The sequence below is a fragment of the Thunnus thynnus genome, chromosome 6, assembly GCF_963924715.1.
Source record: "Thunnus thynnus chromosome 6, fThuThy2.1, whole genome shotgun sequence".
Taxonomy (NCBI): domain Eukaryota; kingdom Metazoa; phylum Chordata; class Actinopteri; order Scombriformes; family Scombridae; genus Thunnus; species Thunnus thynnus.
The window spans coordinates 2,187,378-2,209,220 of NC_089522.1; the positions used below are offsets into that span (position 1 = coordinate 2,187,378).

At 38.0% G+C, this 21,843-nt stretch overlaps 2 protein-coding genes across 5 annotated transcripts in view; one reads left to right on the forward strand and one right to left on the reverse strand.

Annotated features, from left to right (window-relative positions):
• Positions 1-2,214: 2,214 nt before the first annotated feature.
• nppa (natriuretic peptide A) lies at positions 2,215-7,985 on the forward strand. 3 transcript variants are annotated; one of them, XM_067591246.1, is made up of 3 exons: positions 2,215-2,375; positions 5,276-5,594; positions 7,732-7,985. In XM_067591246.1, the coding sequence occupies exons 1-3, from the start codon at positions 2,265-2,267 to the stop codon at positions 7,734-7,736; spliced, it is 435 nt and encodes a 144-aa protein (XP_067447347.1). In that variant the 5' UTR covers positions 2,215-2,264; the 3' UTR covers positions 7,737-7,985. The 3 variants fall into 3 exon arrangements, with proteins under 3 accessions (XP_067447347.1, XP_067447348.1, XP_067447346.1); XM_067591247.1 differs by having other exon boundaries at positions 7,737-7,985; XM_067591245.1 differs by having other exon boundaries at positions 5,276-7,816.
• clcn6 (chloride channel 6) overlaps positions 7,836-21,843 on the reverse strand; it is a 34,373-nt gene continuing 20,365 nt past the window's right edge. The window contains exons 18-23 of one of the 2 annotated variants that reach the window (XR_010928592.1): positions 21,347-21,533; positions 17,109-17,269; positions 16,378-16,534; positions 16,158-16,254; positions 15,901-16,026; positions 7,836-15,674 (exon numbers count right to left, since the gene is read on the reverse strand). Coding sequence is in view for 1 of the 2 variants with exons in the window: in XM_067591244.1 (XP_067447345.1) it covers positions 15,594-15,674; positions 15,901-16,026; positions 16,147-16,254; positions 16,378-16,534; positions 17,109-17,269; positions 21,347-21,533 (820 nt within the window). In the remaining variant the exon portion in view is untranslated. Of the gene's footprint in view, positions 15,675-15,900; positions 16,027-16,146; positions 16,255-16,377; positions 16,535-17,108; positions 17,270-21,346; positions 21,534-21,843 lie in introns of both variants that reach the window. The other variant, XM_067591244.1, reaches the window with a different exon arrangement.

A 21,843-nucleotide genomic window follows, 5' to 3' on the forward strand; every position in this document is an offset into this window, starting at 1 on the left:
TATGATAACCTCCAGTCTAGAGCACTTTTACAGATTTAAAGCTTCATCTAAACTCCAAAGAGACAAATTAGTACATTTTACAAGAGCAGAAAGCTCTGATGTTCCCATTCATATCCTATCCATACATTCAAATGAAATGTAATGGTTAAATAGCAGATTGTCAATTCAAAGTTGATTTGATCGATTGGTTTATTGATTGATTGATGTGTAAAAAGGAAAATGAGTGGAGTTAACTTTATTGCCATCACATCAAAAGTAGGAACCTGGCTTGGTGAGCTCATAGTGCAATAAGACAAAATTCACCACTACACTACACAACATAAACTAAACCAATTTATAAATAAATATATTAAAATACATAAAATACCATAAATAAATACAAAGAATCTAAGATGTTCCCTAAAGTGCCAGTTTTACTGTTGAAGAGTGGAATAGCCTCAGAGCAAGTCTTTGTCCTGAATGCCTGATATTTGAAATTAAGTTGTTAGTATCTCCTCTCAGAAAGTATGAATCATCCCCAACAACAATATAAAAAACAATATTCATAAAGCTGAACTTTTTAAATGGGAATGACAGATGTAGGAAGTAGCCAGTAATTTTAGATGCAATCTTAACTATTTTCTCTAATGCATTTGTTTCAGCAATAGTCAAGAAATAGGTTACCAAATCAAACTTACCAAATTAAAATTAGCACACTTTTGGCAACTGATCTGTGAAACTGTGAAAAACTGAACCATAGTTTCCCTGGAAACTCCTCATTTGAATTTCCTAAAAAGTGTCATCTCTGATGAGCCAACATTAAGATTTTGTAAACATTTAAGGTTCACAGTGAGATTATAGTGCTAAGAAATTTAAACTGTGCCACATTCTCAAGTGGTTTTCTGGCAATTTCAAGAGCTAGTTATCCACCTTCCCCTCTTCCAAAGTCTACAATCATCTTAAATTTTTACAATATTAAAATGAGATTATTTCAACTGCACCAGCTCATACAGTAAGATCAAACAACTCCCTCCTATATGCTAATTTTGTCTGTTCATGTCACTATCTCAACCATCATAGGCAAAATTGACTATTTTAACTGAATCATCAAAGGTAGCACTTTGTATACAGGGAATAAAGCAGTGGAAAAGTGTAGCAATTGCCCAGGGAGACCCAATGTTAATTGTAATTGGGTTGGGCTAATACTGAGAGATAAAGGAATTGTCTGAAAATGTCTGATTCTGTTCATAAAATATATTGAATAAGATATATTTCATACTGTGCTTATTGCTGCTTTTTCAAATAACTGTGCATACAGTCACCAAGCACTTTATTAGGAATACCTGTGCAATCTAATGCAATCCAATACAATAGCTCTGCTATAAATTCTAGTGTTTAATAGTTTAATATTTGTTTATTATTAATGTTTAATATTTTGTCCACATCATTAATATACACGAGGGTGGCTTTATAATGAACACACTTTCTATTATAATGCTATCCAGTACACCACCACCCCCAGTACTCCATAATAAACATTAAGTAGAATTATCACCTTTCTGACAATGTCAACAAAAACTGAAAATGTATAAGTTTCATAAAAGTAGAATTCATGGCAGAACTGTTGTATTGGATTGCATTAGATTGTACAGGTGTTCTTAATAAAGTCTGTGGTGAGTGGATATATCAGTGATCAAGACAAAGTTCAGTTTCATCACCTATCATAATGACCACAGTCTATTATGAAAGTACTACATGTCTTTGTTTCCTTCTCTTATTTTGGAGGGAATGCCTCCATTCATCCGTGGAGCAGCAGAGCCTAGTTTTAACCTACTATGGTATTTATCAGGCTCAAGAGTGTAGACAGTGTTGAGTATTTGCATGGGGAATGCTGCATTCCTGTCAATATACACCACGACTGAGCTCAGAGGTCCGAGATGGCTCCTGAGGTCATGCCACCATTGGCTGGTAAGTGTGATGATACACAGACACATATACTGTACAAACACACACAGACACAGACACACACACAGACACACACACACACACACACACACACACATCACCCACCACCAAGCACCACTTAAAAGTACATCTGACCAGCTGCCTTATCATGCAGAGGTGTCAGAATGTACTTGAGGCGATCTACAAAATGATGAGCCACTGACACTGACTGTCTGCTACATGGTAAGTGTGTGTATGTGCGTGTGTGTATTGTGTTTTAGCACGTATATAAAAGCTTGCAGTGCTGGCTATAGTATCACTAGCAGCAGCAGAAGGATAACATGAGGACTGCGGTCCTATGGGTCCTGCTGGCCCTGCTGTGTCAGCATGCACTGGTTAACAGCCATGTACTGGGAAGGCCCTCCTCTACCAGTGACCTGGCCCAGCTGAAGGTAAGAGACCATCTCACCCCTCCAGTCATCACACCTGTTTGTCTTAAGACTGCTCTGAGGAAGGGCAGGTTTATTGAGAATTAAAGATAGGGAGTAAGATAACAATTTAGTGTATTCCAATGTCAAAGATGAGTGGGGCTGTTGTGTTCATCCACATCTGTGTCTGTAACTTATGAATTCCTCATTTTTGCATCTGGATAGACATGGGGTAGGGTACTGTCACCTTGATGCGTCGTCTTATGCTAAACTGGGCTGGTCATGGAATTGACTTTACCTGCATTCACCCATTCTTTCGGCCTCTTGGGGGCAGCGCAACAAGCTGTAAAAACAGCAATGAAATCACTGTGAAGTTGATATGGGCAACATGTTAGCAAACAGTTAATTATTTAAGCATCCAGCAGGTACAGAGCCACATTATTATTTATTTGAAGTTGTGTTTCTGGCAATGTGATGAATGTTAGTCCAACATTCACTCTATTTGTGCTTAATTGTCATTGTCCTTTTTAGCTCTAGTTTGGTCACCAGCTCCTGAGAAAAATGTTTGTCTCTTTAGCTGCTAAATGCTCCATTATGTCCACCATTTAGTCTCTAACTGTGTCTGTCTGTTTGGTGCTGAGATGGGAAGTGTACACTGGGTTTATCAGAGCTTTTTCACTTAAATCAGAAGTTTGCTGTTTTAAGAGTTCTCTTTCCACCCCAGTATAATAGTGGTGAATGTATTTTTATTTGTTTTGCACAGAGCAGTTAAAATTACATTTTTAAAAATCTTTCCGGAAACAATCCTGGTTACTTTGGAAAAATTCACAGAACACACTGTTAACAGGTTTCTTTAGAAACACTTTCTACCAAAGTAAGAGTCCCTATGAAAACTTTTGACAATGAGGTTTCACTGGTGTTATTTAATCAACATCAAAATTATGTCAAAAATGTTATGTGCTTAACTGTGATTGTCCACAAAGTTCAAATATGTTGCTAGATAATGAATGTCTGCTTTAGAGAGGCAGTTAAATCTTGTTTGCAGTGTAACTGTAGGGAGAAAAAGGCTGTGCTCATATACTGTTCTCTAAGTGGATCGCCCACAACCTCCCTTGGCACAACAGTATTTTCATAGCAGTTTCTTCTGCTCCAGTGTTTGGGAGAAGCTAGGCTAAACATTTCCAGCTCCAGATGTTTTAATTAAATGCACAGGGATTAAACTGATATTTATTTTCTAACCCTAACCCTTGGAGCAATATTTCACAAAATTACTTTAATGAAGGAATGTTATTCGTTAAGCATTGGTGGAAATGGTGGAGGTATTGGTAGGTGTATTTTGGTTTCCAGTCTTAATGCTGAGCTAAACCATGTCCTGATTCCAGCTTTGTAGTTTTACAGACATCTCACTCTAAAAAAGAAAACAAATAAGCATGTTTCCACAAGTGTTGAACTATTCCTTTACCACTGAGTCAGTGGTAATAATTAACACCATACACTCACCGCCCACTTTATTAGGAACACCTGTGCATGTATAGTACTTTCATAATAGACTGTGGTCATTATGATAGGTGATGAAACTGCTGTTCGTATTGGTCACTGATATATCCACTCACCATGGACTTTATTAAGAACACCTGTACAATCTAATGCAATCCAATACAACAGCTCTGCTATAAATTCTACATTGACGAAGCTTATACATTTTCAGTTTTTTTTATTGTCAGAAAGGTGATAGTTCTATTTTATGTTTATTACTGAGGTCGTAGTGGGTGGTGGTGGTGTACTAGGGTGCCTTATATTGAATGATGTTTCTAATATTTTGTCCACTGCATTAACTTACATGAGGGGGGCAAAATATAAGGAACACTTTTCAATATAATGCACTCCAGTACATCACCACCACCCACTACGACCTCAAAAATAAACATCAAGTAGAATTATCACTGTTCTGCCCCAGGCTTTTGAGTTCTTTTAGCAGTGTTTTAGTACCTCCTAGTGGTGGGTTTGTTTGAACAGGAAGTAACCTGTCTGTACAAGAAATAGTTTTCATGTGATCTGAAAGCAGCCTTTTCTTCTCAAGCAGACTGAGGAGCAGACATGTATCTCATCTGCTGCCATCCCTTTGTTTAAGCTTGTGAAAGTATCATTTGTAAGTTTCTGTGTTATGTAATCTCAAATACTAATCGCATTTGGTGATATTTTGTGAACTTTGTAAGATTATTCTGTAATTGCTGAGAGTTAACGTGTTTGCCTGTTGTAGAGCTGATATAAGCTAAAATAGAATGTAGGCTGTTGTGTGAACTACATTGTATGTCAAGTGCGAGTGCATTATTATAATTTATTAAACATTCATATCAGAAATTCATACATTTTGGTTTAGTTAAAATTAATGTAGTATGCAGCAGTAAGCCATAGCTACCTTGCTGTGTCACCAGCTCCAACAGTATTGAATCGTTTTGTATTTCGTTGTGTTTTCTACAGTTTCACTCTTGATTCATGAATGCATCTACAACGGCATCTTATTAAAGACAAAACTAAGATGATCCCTGACTCTCATGCATTTATTGGACGGAGTTTGGCTTGCTGTTAAATTGTGTTGCCACATAATGAGAACAGTACAATCACCTTTCTGATAATGTCAACAAAGACTGAAAATGTATAAGCTTCGTACATCTAATGAAGTGGCCGGTGAGTGTATATATACACAATATCGTCATTTTGTGCAATGTGACAGCAAAAATGTTATAACCACTTGAGGCATTAGAGTGTCTTGGCTACCTCAAGTTACAGACTGACTAGGGAGCTTATGTTTTCCAATCAGCATGTGTTTCCTTAAAACATGTTGGCAGAATGTAACTTCTTTGGGTCATGACTGTAAGGAAAGTATCATTTATTTAAAACCCATCTTCACCTCTCCACACTAGTCTTTACTGGAGCGCATTGAGGAGACTGTGGCTGAAGCAGCCCAGGAGGAGGCCTCTGAAGCTGACTACACAGGAACAAACCAAGAACCTGAGCGTGGCCAGACCAGCCGAGGATGGAGCCTGGACCAGGAGTTGGACCAAGAACCTTTGATATCAGACAGATCTCAACCACCCGCTGAGGGCCAGAGCAGGGCCGTGAGTCAGAGGAGCCGCCTGCAGGACTTGCTGCTGACCGCCAGGAAACGGGCCTCTGGCTGCTTTGGAGCCAGGATGGATCGAATAGGAAATGCCAGCGGTCTGGGATGCAACAATGGAAGAGGTAAGAATGGCAGAAAGAAATAAGATGAAGTTTGGATGAAGGATGCTAAAGCATGAGGGTAAAGAAACAAGAGTTAGAGTTTACAGCCATGCTAGCAGCTCTGAGCAGCTCTGGCTGTACTTACCCAAGTGGAAAAAAAACTATACTTCTGTATATTTCCTAAAAGTACATTTAGTATAACCTCAGTATACATTTTAAATATTTAAAATTACTACTTACAGTCATATTAAATTTAAACCACTCAAGTTATACTTAATATACTGAAAGCTGCCTTAGTCTTAAAAGTCTTAAAACAACAGTTAGGTGCCCAAATGAACACTGAAATAGTTTTTTCTTGCTGTAATAAGTCCTCCTGTTCATACTGACCATTAGAAGATCCCTTCATAATGTACTTACAATGTAACTAATGGGAATCAAAATCCACAGTCCTCCCTCTCCTTCTATAAGCTTCAGATAAACTTTTAAATGCATTTTGCACAAAAGACTGTGTGGACACACAGTAGATTTTGGCCCCTTACATTGAAAGCACATTTGAAGGGAATCTTTTAATAGCCAGTATGAACTGAAGGAATGATTGCAGCGCGGAAAACCTGTCAGTGTTCATATGGACTCCTTCTGAAAAATTGTGAATCTGTCCTTTAATGCTTAAATACACTGTATGTACACAATGTATGTACACAATGTATGTTTTCCTTGTATTTTTGGGTACTGTTGCCTTCCAAAGTAGTACATTAGTATTAAAATATACTTAAAGCATCAGACGTACTGTTGAACTTATAATATATTGCCAATATACTGACATTGAACTTATAGAATTTTACCAATATATTCTGAAGTCAAAAAAATACTTGGAACATACCATTTTTAACATTTCATACATAAATATAAAATATTTCATTTATGGAAATGAGAAAAAAGTATATTACTGTATATTTTCTGAAAGCATTTTAAGCGCACTTATTATAATTATATTAGTATTATAAGTGCACTATATGTTTATATTGAAATCACTCGATACTTGTAGTGAGTGTATTAAAAGTTGTACTTTGGATAAATTTAAATATATTGCAATTGTATTTGGCAGATATTGCTAGGTACTTTAGACTACAAAAATATCACACTAACCTATAAATATACTTACAGTATTAGTATAATTAAAAGTATAATTGTTGTGCATAATAAAAATGCACTAATACCTTACTTGTAATGTATTCTCAACATAATGCAAACTGAGACTGAAATAGGCATATACTATATGAATATGCTTAAATACTGACATTAGCATTAAGTGCAAAGCGCCACTGTGCCCAATAGTAATGCATGTTACCGTGCGAGTGACCATAGAGAAAGCTGTTTTTAAAGGATGGGTTCACAATTTTTCAAGTTGTCAAGTCAAGTCAAGCTGTTTTAAGACACACTTGAAAAACTGTGAATCTATCTTTAAAGTCTCTCTGTGTTCAGCTCTCAGTACTTTTGCAGCTTCTAACTGAATCTCTGTGGTTTGAAGTTTAGTTTCTATGCTGCGTTCTTGTTTGTACTTAGATAGCTGCCTTATTTTACTGTTTCTTGATCACTTTCAGCCATATTGAATATGGATGTATAATAGTGGTGCTATTCTTCAACAATAACAGTCCCACACAACACGTTAATTATAAATAGTGCAGGGAGCAATAGTATAAGCAGAAACAGCCACAGTGAGATGTTAGATGAAGAGCTGCAGACAAGAGTTTTTCTGCAAACAGCACACTTCCAACATGTCATCAAGGTACAATACTTCTTTTAGCATGCCATGCTTTGATATGGAAAAACACTCACACCCTGCCAATGCGGCTTGACTGCTCGGTGCTCAGTGTGACTGCCCCACCACAATGAAAAAACCTTATATGTAAAACCTCACAGAGTAGCAAACATGGCTCTTAGTGTTGAAAGATCCAGTATTGATAAGAATAACAAAACCAGTGGTATCTTGTTTGTATTGTCTGAGATCTCTCTAACTGTGGGCTATGATGAACACTGCAGCCTCTTAAGGCTGTTAACATGAAATACATATGAATAAATACATTTCAGTGATGCTACATGACCATTTATTCACAACAAATCTTATTCTGTTGTTGTGTTTGTGTCATTTTTCCGTCAGGTTAGGCTGATAGTTTCCTGGGACAGATGTTGGATTATTGTTTTATTATCTCCAACTGAAGACACAACCAAAGACATCGGATATGTATGATTTTGCATTACTGACAGTTCAGCTGTGTGTATCTCTTGTATGTATTTCTGTTTGAAGTGACAAATGGGCTGTTTGCCCATTCCATTAACACCACAAAGGAGATGAATTAAATACATAACTGCATGTGGATTGCTACCAAAATCAAATAAAAATCTCTTTTTTCATATGAAGAATTCAGTAAGTTTTTTTCAGTCCTGGATCATAAGGTTACAGTACATGCTCACTGTTGTTGAAAAATGAAAACTGCTAATTATCTCTCCCCACCAACAGTCTTAAACCACTGCATGAAAAAATCAGTGTCATAATAAATATTAATAATCTCAGTTGGTTTGTGTTGGGTCACTTCTGCTTTTATCATTGTTGTACCCTTTTAATCATCTACTTATCATCACATGTATTGGTATACTGGGATTGGGATCACATGTACTGTACATCTCCTGCTGTCTGTTTTGAAGGGCTTGAAAAGCAAACCATTATACAATCTGTTCCATCTGATGTAATCTGAGAGTGTCACCCTCAAAAGAATAAACAAATTGTGTGCTGGTAGATGAGATCCCCAAGAGAAAAAGTAAAAATTAAAACAAAGTACAAAAGTAAAAGGCAAAAGTAAATTGGAAAAAATCAAAAGAAAGCTGCAGAAAATTAAACTTGGATGCAAGTTGCCAACATTTTTTGCTGTTTGTTCATTTTTCAAAATGATGTAAATATGTTTTAAACGCCTCTCATACAAAGCATGCTGGAATAGACTCCTCACCTGACCAGGATAACTGTGTCTAGATGGATGGATATAAACCTATGTCACCCATTGCTTTCGACTTGCTGTCAAATAAAAATAGACTGCTGGGAGAGAGGTGATTCATGCAGGAAACATGGCTGTGACTCACCCATTAACTACTGTTGTCTGAATGCATTTGACAGCCAACAAGATGGAGACGTCACAGTGGGTTATTACAAAGTAACTGTCACACTGCTCTGTCCAGTTGGATTATGTAGATTATGGAGTTAGTTATGGAGTTATCAATTAAACTCTTGTAATACACCAATGAAGCATTTTAACAGCAGCCAGCTGCTGAGGTAGACCATCCTAAACTGACCTGAGTCCATTGTTCACGCCAAGTTTTATTATCTTGGGAGACTGGCAGGACAGAACAGTGTTGAAGGGAGCTGCTGAGATGTTGGTCTTAACAGTCTGATCCTTGTGATAAGGACAAGTGAAGGTTTTCTTTCCACTGTGCACCAGACTGACCGCATTACTAACTGAGCTATGTTCCCAGGCCAGACTTAATGTGGAAAACTCTGAACAGGGCTTTAGAGAAAGGCTCGCATCTATCGAAGTAGATGTCCCTGCATGAACATGCATCTATTCATTTGTAACTATGAAACTGTCATGTGCAAGTTGTCACTTTAGAATGAGTGTGAACCAAAAAGATTGGTGGAACTGATGCTGAGCCCAGGATAGATGGAAAATCATTTTAAAAACTGTACATAATAAGATTAAAGATCTGCTAGCAGCTGCAATCTTACAATGCACCCTAGAATGCAACAGTCAGTGGTGGAAAGTAAGTAAGTACATTTACTCATGAACTGTACTTACTTGTACTTTGAGTATTTCCATTTGATGCTACTTTATACTTCCACTCCACTACATTTCAGAAGGCAATATTGTACTTTCTACTCCACTGCATTTATTTGACAGCTTTAGTTACTTTTAAGATGAAGATTTGACACAATGGATAATACAACAAGCTTTTAAAATACAACACATTGTTAAAGATTAAACCAGTGGTTTCCAACCTTTTTACTGTTGACCTCTTACAAAAAGCAGTGTGTAGTCGGGCTCACATTTCAGATGTCTACGAGTTGCTAACAGCTCCACCAAATAGTGAAACTTCATATCAATAAATGATCAGATGATCCAATATTTCACCGAAGATTAGAGAAAAAGCCAAAAAACTGAAAACAGATTTGTGTATCAGAACTTTGTTTTTTCTTCTTTCCTCTCCCATTAATCATCTCACGATGCCTCAGATATATCTGATGACCCTTTGGAGGGGCCGGACCCCTAAGTTGGGAACCGATGGACTAAACTAGTTAACTGTATATAAAGTAGTTCAAACTAGCTCCACCTCCGGCAGCTACAACAGTAACATGCTGCTTACACACTGATGCTTCAGTGTTAATAATCTAATGATGTCATATATAATAATATATCAGTCAGAGGGACCAAACCACTACTTTTACTGCAATACTTTAACTACATTTATGCTAATACTTATGTGCTTTTACTTGAGTGAGATCTTTCATACAGGACTATTACTTGTAATTAAGTATTTTTACATTGCTGTACTTTTACTTAAGTTTTACTTAAGGATCTGAATATTTCTTCCACCACTGGCAACAGTGTTGAATGGAATGAACAACATACTAACAATTTAGCTTTTCTTTGGTAGTGAAACTAGATATGTGGTTTCCTCCTGAGGGTTGCACTGGAAAGTTCAAAGAGTGTACAAAACTAGGAGGGTTCATCCTTCTGTGAACATGCTCAGCAAAGTTCATGCTGAAAATTCTGCCAATTAGATTTTGATATAGTCTGATAGTGGCACTCGAGCAAAGGTTGGTATATTCTCTTTTAAGGCGTTCAGTGGTCAAGGCAAGGCAAGTTTGTTGTTCAAGTTTGTTTCAATTTGTTTAGCACATTTCAACAAGATAATTCAAAGTGCTTTACATAGGACATGAAAGGCATCAAGGAAGAATATAAAAGCAACACAAGGCAATATAAAAAGACATTTAAATTAAAAAAAAAACAAAAAAGCTAAAATAGAATCAGACAATAGGAGAATAAAATAGGAGAATAAAAGTTACAGTGCAGAATAAGATATTAACCCTCGAAATTGGTTTAATAAAAGGCAGTGGCAAACAGAAAAGTCTTCAGCTGTGATTAAAAAAACAGCAAAACTGCAGTTTTCTGGGAGTTTGTTCCAGATATGTAGAGCATAAAAATTGAACGCTGCTTCTCCACGTTTAGTTTTGACTCTGGGGACAGGTTGCAGACCTGTCCCAGACGACCTGAGAGGTCTGGATGGTTCATAACATAGAAGCAGATCAGAAATGTATTTTGGCCCTAAACCATTCAGTGCTTTATAAACCAACAGTAGTATTTTAAAGTCAATTCTTTGACAGACAGGAAGTCAGTGTAAAGATCTGAGAACTGGAGTTATATGATCCACTTTTTTGGTCTCAGTGAGGACTCGAGCAGCAGCGTCTGAATCAGCTGCAGCTGTCTGATCAATTTCTTAGCGAGCCCTGTAAAGACGCTGTTACAGTAGTCAAGTCTACTGAAGATAAATGCATGCAGTTTTTCCAAATCCTGCTGAGATATAAGTCCTTTACTTCTTGATATATTCTTCAGGTGATAGTAGGTTGACTTTGTAATTTTCTTAATGTGACTGTTGGGTCTGAGTCCATGATTTCTGGCTTGGGTTGTGATTTTTAACATTATTGATTGAAGCTGGGTGCTGTCTTTTAATTGTTCTCCCTTAGCTCCAAAGACAATTACTTCAGTTTTATCTTTGTTTAAATGAAGAAAATTCTGGTGCATCCAATCGTTGATTTGTTCAATGCACTTAATCAGTGCTTGTATTGGACCATTGTCCCCTGGTAATATGGTTATGTAAATTTGTGTGTCGTCTGAATAATTATGGTAACATATTTTGTTGTTTTCCATAATCTGAGCCAGCGGAGGCATGTAGATGTTGAACAGGAGAGGCCCCAGAATGGAGCCTTGGGGAACTAATTTTTGTCCACTCAGATGTTTAATTATCTATAGACACATAGTAGTCCCTGTCCTTTAAGTAGCATTCAAACCAGTTTAGTACTGTGCCAGAAAGTCCCACCCAGTTTTTCAGTCTGTCTAGTAGGGATGCAACGGATCACAAAACTCATGGCTCAGGTCATATCAAAAAAAAAAAAAAGAGAGACAAATAAAACTTTTCTTTCCATTTATTCTGTAAAATACTTTAAGTAATGAAAAACAACATTCAATGTCATGTCCAATGTTGAAATAAAATCTAAAATTTATAAAATGTTCAATACTCAATTGTTAAATTTAAGTACAATATGAGACATGATACCTTCTTCCTTTAAACACAGTATGAAGGAAACAATAGTCTGTGTCCACATCATCAGAACTTGATGATAACTTACAAACAAGAACGCATGTCTTGTTCTGCAGCTTAGCTTGTTGAACAAGCCACCAAACAAACATTCACCAGGGAAAAGTGCACCGCTAATGTCAGTTAGCAGCTAGATGGCTAATTAGCTGCTGAGCTGCAGCACATTAAACAGCATGAAAACATACCTGCAGGTTTAGTCATTGCTCTTCAAAATCCCTTAGCGACATGCTGTCTGTCCATGACTTGTACTTACAGCAATTTGTTTACTTTGTCTCCAATGAGACATAAAATTTTGCAGTTAATCCACAGTTCACATGTGTGCTGAACCGTGGGGGCAAACCATATGGATCACGGATCAACTATGTTCCGTTACACCACTACTCTCTAGTAATATGTTATGGTTGACTGTTTCAAATGCAGCACTGAGATCCAGTAATACTAAGACTGAAATTCTGTGTTTAAGTGGATGTTACTGAGGACCTTAACAAGAGCAGTCTCAGTGCTGTGGTGTGGTCGGAAACCCGACTGGAAGACATCAAAACAGTTGTTTAGTGCCAAACAGCTTTTAAATCATTTTACTTAAGAACAAGAGGGCCTATAACTGTTCATTAGTGAAATGTTTAGACTGTTCTTTTTTTAGGAGTGGCTTGATGACGGCAGTTTTCAAGGCCTGTGGAAAGACACCTGAGAGAAGAGACGTGTTGACAATTTATAGAAGATCTGAGGCCATGCAATTTGAAACAATTTTTAAAAAGCCTGTAGGCATAATATCAAGGCAGCAGCAGGAGAATTTCAGATGTTGTATAATGTCCTCCAGGTTTTTATGGTTGAATGGATAAAATTGTGTCATACTACTTGAACTGATTTAAAGTGGACACAGGGACACAAACACATACCCTGTACCAGATATGGAGGCAATTCGTGCTTGTCTAATTATCTGAATATTTTCTGTGAAGGAGGCAAATTCATTGCAAGCTCTGGTGGACAGAGGTTCAGGGGCTACTGACACAGGAGGGTTTGTTAGCCTGTTGACAGTATCAATCAAGGCACATGCATTATTGTTTTTGGGCAATGATGTCAGAGAAGAAGCACCACCTCGCATTTCTCAGTTCCAAATTAGAAATGCAAGGTATCTCTTTATAGACGTCATAATGAACCTGGAGATTTATTTTACACCACCTGCATTCATCCTTTCAACACTCTCTTTTTTAGCACAAAAAGGAAATTCTGTGCTCGAGTATAGTCTCACAGATGTCTTAAAAAGGATGCAGACTATTTGTATGATTGACAAAACAGAAGGACCTTTATTTGAACAATAATAAAGGCACAAGACAGAGGTCTCTCTGCTTTTTTGTTCAATGGCTGCAGCTTTGTTGCCTTGTGCCAGTTTTCTACCTTTGTAGAAACTACAAATTATTAAACAAGCACATGGTGCTGTTCAAACCTCCACCCATGACATAAGAAACAAGCATGTCAAACAAAGTATTTGGCAAACAGTCCCTCAGGTCTGGCTTCACAGTAGGACATGTACTACCTATTGTTTCTCTTAATCTCATATTCTGAATGACACCTGTTATGCCATATGTAGTATTAGAATAGATAAAAATTATGATTTTAAAATAACAAGTGAGCAATGCCAAGACTATAAACAATGATATTGTCCAGGAGGGCCCTGGTCCATTTAGAAATGCAATCGCATGACAACCTTTCACAGCACAAGCAGCAAATCATAAAAATAAAATTGTATAAAAAATAATCTCTTAAATAATAAACATAAAGCAGATACAAGATACAATAAGGAATGTTTGATGTTCATATATGTTCCATCAAGGTTGCTCATAATTTATCACTCTGACATACAGTGGACTTTATATCGATCAATAAAAGTACAGTTCCACTTCCTTTTACTTCCCTTTGCTCAGAGTCACATTTTGATTCCCTTTAAGGAATGAAAATAAAATGATGTACTTGTACAATGGACCAGAAATGTACTATTTTGCTGAAAAATGAATAGCAGAGCACTAACATGAACTATTTTAGACACTGATTTTACTGAAACTAGATTTTTGCTGTTTGCCTTCAAAATGCCTTCAAAATTCTTATTTAATAACAAAACCTGGGTCAACATCACCCAAGACTTGTCATTCATGAAGGCCCCTTAGCCCTGACAAATTCTAACACTGAACTGACTGAACGACAGTGAAAACATTACTACATGTCATGAGTGCAAAACAATGCTGATGTATTTACAGACTGCTGAAGTGGTTTGAAAAGTTACTATATGTCCAACTTGGAATGAACTGACATGTTCACTAAGCAAACTCCTCTAAGATCTACTGAGGTGTATTTTATTAGCAGGCGGAAGGGATGCCGACCTGTTTTTAGTGCATATATTCTAGTTACAAATAAAGTCAATTAAAATAATCAGAAAATGATCAAAAATAAAAGTGCTACAGTGACAACAATAATAAAGCATAATCAAAAGGTTAAAAGATTTTGTCATGAAGGTAGTAAGGAAACCTTTACAAGTGATATTTCACTTTGGTAGCTTTTTGTACCCCAGGATCTACACTAAGTCTAACCCTGCAATCAAACTGTGAGCAACACTACAAACAAGTCATTGAAGCTGTAACTATTTCACAAAAATTGAACAGCTATTGCAGTGTAGTGTATAGAGAATTATGTTGTTTTTTCTGTAAGTTGCCATTTTGTAGCTATTTTCATGATTGTAGCTAGGTAGCTAGCTATGTAGGACAATTACTTCTCCATTTTGAATACTGCCTACATAACTCTGATTGGTCAATTGTGTGTGGCAGCAATAATCTTTGAGCACAGCACCTGACCTATTTGAATCACTGAACAAAGTCTGCTTGAAAGTGTGTTTTAAAATGTTCACTGACACTCATAGTGTCCAACCACAGTCTTTGATCTTACTTCAGTGAGACATCATCTATTAGTCAATTCTGAAACTGTGCTACTTGCTAAAACAGGCTGATGCCAAACTCGTCTACATAGACACAACAGACTCATCGTGACAGAGGAGACTTTTTTGACAAATATTTCTTAACTTTTCTAGATATTTCAGTGTCAGAACTTTTTGAATGTTTTCTAAAGGACTAGACATATCTGCTTAGGCTCAGTGCTATAAAATCATTAAACTTTCTTTAGTGAGAACTGAGCAACCCATCTACCATGTTGCTCACAGTCTGACTGCCCTTAAAGTGTTCATGAATTACCGGATATGGATCTATTAGGGAATTTAGAAAAAACTTTTTGTGATTTTCTGTATACAGACCACCCTGATAAAGTCAGTTTAGATCCTTTTAACACATCTATGTGTCCACAGTCCAGACAACCATCACAGCCAGTGGATCATCAGAGGCTGAAAATTCCTCAACACTGAAATGTAACACTCCAGTGAAATACAACAGAGATTTCACTTACTGGAGAACTGTGTTGCCTACTGTACCACAGAGAAAGTATGGTTGTGCATATCTTGTATTGTTTGGGAATGCCTATTTGCTATTAGGAATGGACAGAGGAAAAGGCTCAGGACCAGGCGGAACAGAATTCAGGTTTGAAGGACGGCAGGACATCGGGTCAAATAGTGATGTAGTGCTGTCGCAGTTTGGCCACAAGGAACTCTTGGGTTAAATTATGTCTTGTGATTATTCCAACAATCTGCAAGTAATGAACAAGAGTTTGATCAGACACAACAGAAGCCACTGCACACGAGACTGAAACATAATAATAAAGTTCTTAATTTGTGTTTTCCCTGGTTTGTCATGGTTATAAAAATACTGAATGAACTAGGTATCAGCCTTTAAGCCCATACTGGAAAAACCTGTAGGAAGCCAAACCTTGATCATTTTGGTATAGAATTACTCTAATTCAGATGACTACTTACTTCTCCAACAGCGTTGACCACCGGTAGGTGTCGCAGGCCCATGGTCCTGAAGAGGTTAAACACCTGGGAGATGCGGGTGTTAGGTGACACCGTGTAAGGACAAGGGTTCATGTAGGGAGTGACATCCTGGAAACAGCGGGAACATCAGATTTTTTGTCAAATCAAGAACATTTTTGAATTTAAAGTTGATATTCCTATTCTACTTTGTACAGTAATGCTATAAGTGTATGACTGAATGGGTTGTACCACTATCATACGGGGGTTCAGCAAGGCAAGGTCCAAGTCATGGATGTCAGGGTAACGTGGGTAATCTTCAGTCATCTCTGCATAGGACAATCTGGGCTGAGTGGCACTCTGTGATGCAAGGCATGAGGAGACATTCAGTTAAATGTACCTAAACAGTTACAGTACATAAGATCTCTGCACGTATGTGTGTGGTGGGGTGTGGTGGTGGGGTGTGGTGTTGGGGGGGCTGACCGATTGGTTCTCAGCATAGCAGACTCCTCTGATGAGCAGGTTGACCAGCTGAGAGCGCAGGATGAGGCCATGGAAGGTGAGTGGTCTGAAGCGTTCCTCCATGGTCCACTCCTCACTGGGAGACTGATCTGGGTACAGGTTGGGGTAGGGAGCATGCCTGCACATGACAGCCATAACAAATATAAATAACATAAATAAATGAATAACAACAGACAGCAATTTATGAGGAGCACCATCACATTAAACGAGGATGATTTGGTATCTGCCAACTGTTAGAATGCATTGAGAACAGCACCCAAGGTCATTTCATTGGACTAAGAAGCATTTACTTGTTGAATTTTGGTTACTTGTTCAGGTGAAATCAATGCATCTCTCTCTCCCTTCTGCAACCCAGCTCAGCTGGAGTATAGCAGTTAGCTTGCCAGTGACTGTAAATTGCCTACTAGCCCTGTGAGTAGCCACTATGTCACCAACCCTCTAGCGCTGACTGTTTCACAAGGATGAACTTCACTATGTCCCTTCCTGACTAGGTCAGTAAAATGCGAAAAGTCACTATTAATGTTAGTGTGACCCCATTACAGCAGTCAGCAGTAAACCCCACACCTGTCTAGGTGTTTAATATGTATACTTTGACTTATACTTTGTTGATTCATGACTGAAAGTTATTTATCTGATCTTGTACATTACTTTGTTTCCATGTGAATTCTGGTGTACCTGTGTGTCTGTCCTACCTCCTCTCTAACATCTGCTGCAGCAGGTCTTCTCCCTCCTCAGCAGGCTCCACAACAGCGCTATGTTCATCGCAAACATTCCTCAGCTCACTGGATGGGTATGATTTCATGGATTGGCAGCGCCTTCGTTGCTCCCCGGCACGGGACACAACGCTGGATTTCTAAATGTCACAGTGCAGGGTATAAAAGCACAGAGCACAACCATGAACCCGACCACTGACATAATCAAGAAAATCTCATTAACATCAGCATATCAATTCATTTTTATATACAATTTTTTTACTACTTAACACATTTGTTTTTATACTTCTGCACTTCGAAGGTGCGTGTGTGTGTGCATTTGATACAAAAATCAGTATGAATAACTTTTGAAAATGAGTAATTTCATTGTGTGACTTCAATACATAATAATAATAATAATAATAATAATAATAATAATAATAATAATAATAATATCATACAGTGTACTTTCAGGAAATTCATTTGATAAATGTTTTATAGATAAACTACCAGACAGGAATATCTATTTCTGTCTCATCCAGTGGATTAAGTACCTAACAAATCAAAGTATTTTAATAACACTGATTCAAGCATCCTGTAAATCCAATATTGCTATAAAATAGTTCTGCTCATTGACTTGCAATATTGTCCACGATAACCTGATGCAACCAGAGATATTAGATCTGTTTAAACTCTGTATTTCTCTGTCATTTTTTTACTGTCTACAAATTCCATGAAAACACCAAAACCAGCAATGTGTCTGTCTCTCAATACTTTCTGACTTCTCTACTCTGTCTGTGGCTCTTATCTCTGAGCTCACTGGTTCCTATTGAAGATGTAAATCTCATAAATATATACTTTCATTTGAAGCTTGTCAGTGTAGTATTTAGCACATTATTCAAATATGAAGAAATACTGCATTTTTTGAGGACTATTTTCATTGGCGGATTAATCCACAATTAATAGTGGCATTTAATCCACAAATAGTGACCTGTGTGAGTTACAAGTTACATGAGACAGGTTATTCTCTCTATGGAAGAAAGAGCTAATTAAAGCTGCAGGCCCTCGTGCCTCTGTGCACGTCAGGCTGCGGTGCAATCGAAGGGCTTCTGTCACAGGCATGTAGATATCTTCAGACCCGGGCTGTTTTCAGACAGTACTAGAAGGAGATAAACATCACTTCCTTTGTCCACTATTTTGCCCGCTTCTGGTGCTGCTTCGGTGAAATTTTGTAGGGGGCGCTATTCAGACAGTTTGCATCACTGATGGAATATTGTCATGTAGACGTGTTCAGGCCAGGACTCTTATCAAACATGTAAAGTTTGGTGCAGACTGGAGCATTTACAATAAAGTTATAGCAACTTCCTCTGTCATGGCGAAGCATCAAACCTCAATAGTGTGAGGATGAGAATTTTCTGCAGGGTGAGACATGTCTGTCTTGCTCACACCTGTGTCATCAAAATTATGTGAGTTTTGGGATCATTAACTGGAATTTCAATTAGTAAATTGAGAACTCTTGATGAGTTTGTGTGTAAAATAAATTAATTTCTTAATTTTCATCAAGTTTATTTTTAGAAAAGTAAAGACTTTTAACCCACATGACCTGGTCAAAGTTTGATTGAAATGTGTACTGTCAGGTTTGTAGAGACAACAAGTAACTGCAACTGGACACAGAAAAATACTCATATATTTGAATGGAGAGTGTGAGCGAACCACTACGTGCTTGGGCCCTAATAAAGGAAAAAGTGCAGTACAGAGCTACAAATTTTAGTTTTGATTTTACTTTTCTACAGCACTTTATCACTAAAGTGTCACCCTCACTCCATTTTTTCCCTTCCCCTCATGGGTCATCCCCACTACTGAATTATACATATAAGACCTATAATTATTGTAAAATAAATGATAATAACACCAAACTTCATACAACGTTGGTATATAATGTACTGTATGTATATAGACCTTTCTGCTGTATCCTACAAAAATGAGCTCCATTCAACCCCCTACACCCATCTCCCCCCTCCTATTCTCTCTCTCTCTCCCTCTCAGTTGGAGAGGAGAATGTTAGAGTACTCTTCTTGTGAAATCTCCTCATAAATCCCATGACTTTGGCCAAATCTTACATTAAAAATTATATTTTGTGGTAGGAAATTTTGTGGCGAATCCATTGATACAGGTTTGAAAGTGGTCAGAGTTATAGTTTAGACGTCAGAAGCCTCTGTTTGACACAAAGTCCATGCCTCCCCCATTGTTTCACATTTGATGTGATGTGGCACTGCAACTTTCAGGGCTTATAAAATCCAAACCGTTCGAGTTATTACAAAGTTTTTAACAACTTTTTTTTCAGCACAGTGTCATGAGTCATGTATTAAAGTTTGAAGCCGATACCATTAATGCCCTCGGAGGAGATAGCGTTTGTTCGGGGGCCCAGGCCCTAATTCCTTGAATTACAATAGTGACATAGGTGGTGCTCTCAAGCACATTTTGGCACTTTGGGGGTTAATTTTTACATTTTCTCAAATTTTTCACCAGACCTGATGTGCGTGCCAAATTTGGTGAGTTTTGGAGCATGTTTAGGGGGTCAAATTTAGATGCGAATTCCCATAATAATAAAGAAAGAAAGAAACAAACAAACACATGAAAAACAATAGGGTCCTCGCCCTGTGGGCTAGGACCCTATTGTTTTTCCTCTGCCTTTTGGGCTCGGTCCCTAACAATAGGGTCCTCGCCCTTGGGCTCAAGCCCTAATTAAAGCTGCAAGCAGCGATGAACGGGCCCTCACACCTCCACGCACGGCGAGCTGTGGCACAGTCGAAGGGCTTCTGTCACGGGCATGAGTTTTAAAGTCTTTTCTTGCTCCTCCTGTGATTTTATAATGAGGGTGTATTGTGGAATGTTTCACAGCACTGAGGGAGTCACATGACCAGGAGCAGTTGGAGAGGAGAATTTTAGAGTACCCTTCTTGTGAAATCTATTCATAAATCCCATGACTTTGGCCAAATTTTACTTTAAAAATCAGACTTATAGTTTGAGTTAAATCAGACTTAGGTTATTACAAAGTTTTTACCAACTTTTTTTCAGCATGGTGTCATAAGTCATCTATTTAAGTTTGAAGCCAATACCATTAGCGCCCTTGGAGGAGATAGCGTTCGTTTGTGGGCCAAAATTGGGGCAAAGTCTTCTTTTGAAAGGCTACTTGCAGACTTCTTGTTGGATTTAGGTCAGGGGTGTCAGTGTATGATTTGTAGGTCTGGATGAGACAAATAATTCAGTTTTGGTTTGATCTCTCTACAACATTCCTACGGGCTGTGGCGGCTATTTTAGTTACATAGGTAGCGCCAGAGAGCACATTTTGGCACTTTGGGTGTCAATTTTTACATTTTATCAAATTTTTCACCAGTCCTGATGTGCGTGCCAAATTTGGTGAGTTTTTGAGCATGTTTCGGGGGTCAAAGTTAGGGTTGAAGTGGCGTAATAATAAAGAAAGAAAGAAAGAAAGAATCACATGAAATACGAAGGGCCTTTATTGCAGGCATGCAGATGTGTTCAGGACCGGGCCCTTATCTAACATTGCACATAGGAGTTAAATATCATTTCCTGTGTCCCCTATGTGGTGATAGAGATCACCCATTACATCATGTTGCTGTATATCAACTGTAGACCACACCTTGAAATTTCATGTGAATCAGATGATGTTTGACATATTGGGCTGACTTCCTCTTGCCATTAGGTGGCAATAATAATTCTTCCTTTGGATACAAGAGGGCTTCACGCTGGTCAGTGCTCGGGCCCTAAATAAACCTGGGGTTTCATACTTGGCCCACCACTGCTGACATTTCACACAGACCTCTACCTCCATCTACTGTTTACACCGCTAAATACACCCATACATATAAATCGTGAATGTTGTGCTGGGAACAGTAAAACTATATAATTTTACAGGAAAAGGAAAGAGTAAAGAGAAAGACAGTAAAGAAGAAAATATTTGGAATGAAACTGATTTAAATAAAATGTGGCAATAGCTAGAAGATAAGCAGGCATCATTTTTTTCTTCATGCTTTAGCAGTACAGTATACATTGTTGTCATTACGGAAACATCATTAGAGAGATGTTTGAAATCCATAAGGTCAGTCCTGTGTGATGAAACATCCTTGGGTGGGACACTGAGCCCCTCCTCGCTCTCCCTCTGGATATGACACTCAGCTTAAACAGCTAAAAATGTTAAATGGCACAGGACATACCTTGAAGAGGATGTTGTTGCTGACCAGGATGTTGCCCTTCATGAAGTCCCGTTCATTCTGTCGGTTTTCAGTGACCACAGGGAAGGCGTGGTACACAGTGGTACGCAGAATGCTGACTAGAGACTGGACTCGGGTATGAGGGTACACATAAGTCAAGTTGGGCTCCATGATATCGCTGGCAGTCAGCCTTGGAAGGATGAGGGAAAAGATACACACATATAACATGAACACACATAAGAATTATCTTTATAGGGGAAACTTTTGGACTGAAGTTGTTGATAGCTGGTATCTAATGTCAAAGTAAGAGAAGTATCATAACTCCATGAGTAAAAGAAAAACTCAGCACTTGCACTTTTGGTAATTTTACCTGGCGCTCTTGGATATGGAGCATGATCAGAAAGACTACATTATGATCAATTTTAAGTGGGCTTGTTAGAGGCTGTGGCCATGATATTTGCTCCATGTCACACAGGCTCCACCCTCTACTGAACTCTATG

Coding starts and splice junctions, on each gene's coding strand:
- nppa (XM_067591245.1), top strand. CDS start 2,265: ATGAGGACTGCGGTCCTATGGGTCCTGCTGGCCCTGCTGTGTCAGCAT. Junction 2,376..5,275: donor GTGACCTGGCCCAGCTGAAG/GTAAGAGACCAT, acceptor TCTCCACACTAG/TCTTTACTGGAGCGCATTGA.